Here is a 4,762-nt window from a genome sequence, read left to right on the forward strand (position 1 = left end):
GGACATAGCGAATAAGAGGACCGCCCATAAAAAAGAAGAAGAAGAAACAGAGACTTTTTTTGGGGGGGGGGGGGGGGGTAAAAAGAAAGAAAGAAGAAAAAGTAAAGGAGACGGAAGGAGATGATGGGTGGTAATCACAAAAGGGAAGGGAAGGGATCTGGCGGGATTCGAACCCTGGGTCACACGCGCGCAAAAACAGGGGAGAGAAAGGCCGCAGTAAATGAGAGAGAGAGAGAGAGCGCTTCATGAGATCATCTTCCTTCCAACAGTTATTATTATCATCAATCACTCTTTTTTTTTTTACTTTCTCACTTATTCATTCATTCATTCATTCATCTGTCTCTCAGATCTCTCTCTCTCTCTCTCTACCCACACACACACACACACACATGTTATGCTGATGATGATGATGAGGATCATCATCATCCTCATCATCACAATAATATTAAGGCATCAAAATAAATAAAAATAATCCCGATAATTATTTATTTTTTTATTAGGGAAAAAAAAAACCACACTAAATGGCGGAAAATGTTTTTTAAAAAACAGAAAAGAAAACCAAACAAATTCGTCAAAATTCCGTCTCATTTATATATAGAGCTTTTTCTTTCCTAAAAATTCTGTGTCCCCCCCCCCCCCCCTCCACTCTCTCTCTCTCTCTCTCTCTCTCTCTCTCTTCGTGTCTCTTCTTCTTCTTCTTCTTCGTTCTGCAGAGGAGCGAAGAGCAGGCGGCTACTTCCTGCTGCTTTCTTCTCTTTCTCTGTACTCTGTTTAATCATCATCTATTTAATCATCTTCTGTTTAATCCTCTGTTTCTATCTATAACCTCTGTTTACTCCGCCCGCCCTTCTTCATTACGCTGCCGCTACCTCTGCAGAGTTATCTCCTGCTCCCCCGCCATTAACAATGCAGAGCTCTACGCCTCCCAACCAGCCGCGCCATCGCCATGACCACCAGCACCAGAACCAGCACCAGCACCACCATCTCCGCCAGCACGATAACCTCCGCCTGGGGCTGGACACGGATCCATCAAACCCTAGCACCTCCCTCGGCCTCTCCCTCCATAACCCTAATCCAAACCCTGCTCCATCAAGCTCCCTCTCCATCACCCATCATGGAAGCATCATCAGCAACCATCCCTGCAATGCACAGCTCCCATCCTGGGCAGCATTTCATCCCCACAACCATAACCCTTCCTCTCCCTCCCACACACAGGCCATGCCGCTTCCCAATCGCTCCTCCACTTTCCCTCCTACCTTGTCTGTGCCGCCGCCGCCGCCGCCGCCGCCGCCGCCACGGCCGAGCGGCAGTCATCTCATGAATCTTTCCTCTTCTCGATTTGATGATCATCCCCCCACCACCACTGCAGGCGATTCTTCTTCCGCCTCTGCACCTCCTCCATTGATTCCTCTCGAGCTCCTTCCCCTCCGCCCTTCTAATTCTTCCACCTCAATGCCTACTCCTACTCTCCCCTCACATTCGGCTCCTCAATCTGCAGCTTCATTCTTCTGGCCTCCTCCTCCTCCTCCTCCATCCATGCCAGTGCCATCGCCTCTTCCCAACCCTGCGCCATCGCCATCGCCATCGCCATCGCCATCGATTCCTTCCCAAGCCGCCATGCCTGCCATGTTCTCTTCATCAGCACACATGCCCTTTCCATTGAACAATCTCATCTCTCCCTCCAGCCATTCTCCATCGCCATCGCTGTCTCCTTCCCCTTCTCCGAAGCTCATGCTTCGTCGAGGTCTGGATATGAATCAGCCTCCTCAGTACCTTGGTGGCGATCAGGAGGACGCAAGCTTGGACCTCGATTATGCAGGCGAGATTGGGCGGACATCAGAATCAAACAATTGTTTGAATCTGAAGCGTGATCGCGAGAGGTCGGATGGGGTTCTCTCAGACGGCGCTGAGCATGAAGACAGGACATGCGAGGTGAGCTCCAGAGGCAGCGATGAAGACATGGATGTCGGCGGTGGAAGCAGCCGAGCTAGGAAGAAGCTCCGCCTTACCAAGGAGCAATCGACGCTCCTGGAAGAAAGCTTCAAGGAGCACAGCACCTTAAATCCAGTAAGTTAGAGATCATTCTCTCGTGGTGATCTCAAAATTAGGGTTTCTCGAACTGGTTCATGCAGCTAAGTTGAAACTAGCTAGGCATTGCATTAGCGTCGATTGTTATTCAAGGTGGAGCCTGTCCAACTACGTGCTCTGTTTAGATACCTGCCTGTCTTCCATGGAAGTTTCCTGTTTCTGTGTGATTAGGTTTATCCCTGCGAGTTCGGATTGTGGTGTATTTGCATTTCACATAGCTAGATATGGTGTACCTCTCTGATAGGGGATGTTTTGTGCCATTCTGGGCTAGTTATACTGAGAGGCGGCGATTGATCTAAATCAGGGAATCCCAACTGTTCATTGATATACGCTTCTTCTGTAGGGAAGTTCGGAGAGAGCAGAGATGCCGGTCTGGCCTTTCATTTCTGTTTACTTCATCATTCCTTAATCGTATTGCCCCGTACAGGTTCCAGTCAATCCAGTCAATTTCACAGCCAGCACAAGCTAGAATGATTTCATCTGAGTAGATAGGGGGAGAAGTTAATGACTGAAAGAATCTCAGAAGTGTTTTTGGTTTCATATTATCCCAGTTAATCTGTATCATAATGAGTTTCTGCTTAATGATGTGTATTTGAATGCCATGGGCGTTCTCTTCTGTGAGATTAGGAGCCCATATCGGGTTGTAAATTTGTGTGTGATATATATGTATCTAACAGGTCATTAATTCTGTGCGTTCTGCTATCTGAAATGGCAGAAGCAGAAGGCGGAGCTGGCGAAGCAGCTGAGCTTGAGGCCTCGGCAAGTGGAGGTGTGGTTCCAGAACCGGCGAGCGAGGTAAGCAAGCAGAAGGAAAACCATTCATCGATCATCTGTGTGATTTCCTGAAAGAGATCGGTTGTTAGATTATACAGAAATTAAGCTTCGATTCTCTTGATTTGATGATCTGTCTAATTGTGTTTATTAATCCTGTTTTCTGTAGGACGAAATTGAAGCAGACGGAGGTGGATTGCGAGCTCTTGAAGAGGTGCTGCGAGTCGTTGACGGAGGAGAACCGGCGGCTGCAGAAGGAGGTGGCGGAGCTACGGGCCATGAAGGTTGGCCCACCGTGCGTGATAGCCCGGGACCTCTACATGCCTCTCCCGGCTGCTACGCTCACGATGTGCCCGTCCTGCGAGCGCCTTGCGACCCATACCTCTTCCGGCCCGGGTACTGGCCCGGCCATTCCACCCAATTCCGCCGCCCCCCCGCCCCAATCATCCCCAAGAGAGAATCAACACCAACAGAGCTTCAACCACATGATGGCCGCAGCAGCTAGCAACCTTAAAGCTGCGTTGCATAGCACACCTCCATCCCCGTCAAACCCTAATCATTCCTCGGTTAACCCCATTGCCATGAGCAATGGCAATTCGATTAACAGCACCAATCACAACAATAGCAGAAGTAGTAGCCCGAACCCGGCAATGGCCGCGGTGCCTGTCCCTCCTCCTACGACCACCACAACGACGACGACAGCCTCCAACTCATCGAATCCGGCCCATTTTGCTCAATACCGTTTCTCGCAACCTCCACCCCTGCACTCGGCCGCGTGTTGAGAGATGCCAATGAAGTGAGCTACTAATCTAATTTTCCACTGTCTTGCAATCCAAAGTCCTGTCTCCTCTTTCACTCTGTCTCAGTTTGTCGCTCTCTTTTGTGGGCTCATGAGCAGGTCCCATGTCTTAGAAGACAAGGCAAGATCTAGCCATAGCTCTAAATCATCACCATCTTGCCTAACATACTATACATTACATACATACAGAATAGATAACATATATATATGTGTGTTCCTCGTGTGTGTAGGAATGCATATATATATTGAGAGAGATAGAGATACATATCCAAAATCCATGTGTTATTTTTTTGTCTGTTGAGTAGTCCATCCTCTCTCCGAAATCGAAACGCTAAACTAATTGTTTGACGCCAAAAACCCTAATTTGTAATTTTGCTAAACCTTGGATGATGGCCAAATATTATATATACGCGTTATATATCCTTCCTACAAATATATCTCAAGCTAAAAGGCAGAAAGGTTATTATTATTATGATCGAAGGTTATTGTACATAAACTTGGGCTTATGTGAAGATCAAACAATGAATGCTCTATTTTATATGCAATGTGGTTGTCGTGGGTGTAGCCCTAGTAATGTAGTTTGTCGATTTTGTTCTATGTAAGAACCTGTCCCACTTCCTAGTAATGTAGTTGTTAAGTTCGACGTGTAAATCTGTCCCACTTGTTATGTGTCTGTTGCTTCCATTTGCCTTGTTTCGGTTTCTAGCTTCTTTTGCTAATAATGATATAGATCAACTTACGTTCTGATTGTTGTTTCTCTATTATGAGAGACAATAACTGATGACTCAGGGCTTCGTGTGTTTGCACGTAATGGAATTTTGTAGTTTGGTTTTGGTGTGGTTTGAAAAGATCTTGCAAGGATTAAGTCATTGTCCTCATTGAAATTTATGTGTTCACCCTCCCTCTATAAATATCAGCTTCTTGATATAGTGACCATGATGTGGAATGTCTTTGAAGTGTCATGTTCTTTCGTTTGACCTTGTTCTTGTATGTGAATATTAATACATTTCCTTTGGTTTTATGGGAATTTTATCAAGGCTTTTTGTTGGTTGAGTCTTGATTAGCAATTATGTAACTCCAAAGTTTTAGAACCTCTAGGCTCTA

General features: G+C 46.6%; 1 protein-coding gene across 1 annotated transcript; it reads left to right on the forward strand.

The window, feature by feature from the left end:
* The first annotated feature begins 681 nt into the window (after positions 1-681).
* LOC147864931 (uncharacterized) lies at positions 682-4,133 on the forward strand. Its single transcript, XM_087317595.1, has 3 exons — positions 682-2,067; positions 2,804-2,883; positions 3,029-4,133. The coding sequence occupies exons 1-3, from the start codon at positions 907-909 to the stop codon at positions 3,639-3,641; spliced, it is 1,854 nt and encodes a 617-aa protein (XP_087173721.1). The 5' UTR covers positions 682-906; the 3' UTR covers positions 3,642-4,133.
* Positions 4,134-4,762: the final 629 nt, after the last annotated feature.

This window comes from Azolla caroliniana, unplaced genomic scaffold (genome assembly GCF_043228905.1).
Source record: "Azolla caroliniana isolate FFs.n. ecotype wild unplaced genomic scaffold, voAzoCaro1.0.p SCAF_4, whole genome shotgun sequence".
Taxonomy (NCBI): Eukaryota; Viridiplantae; Streptophyta; class Polypodiopsida; order Salviniales; family Salviniaceae; genus Azolla; species Azolla caroliniana.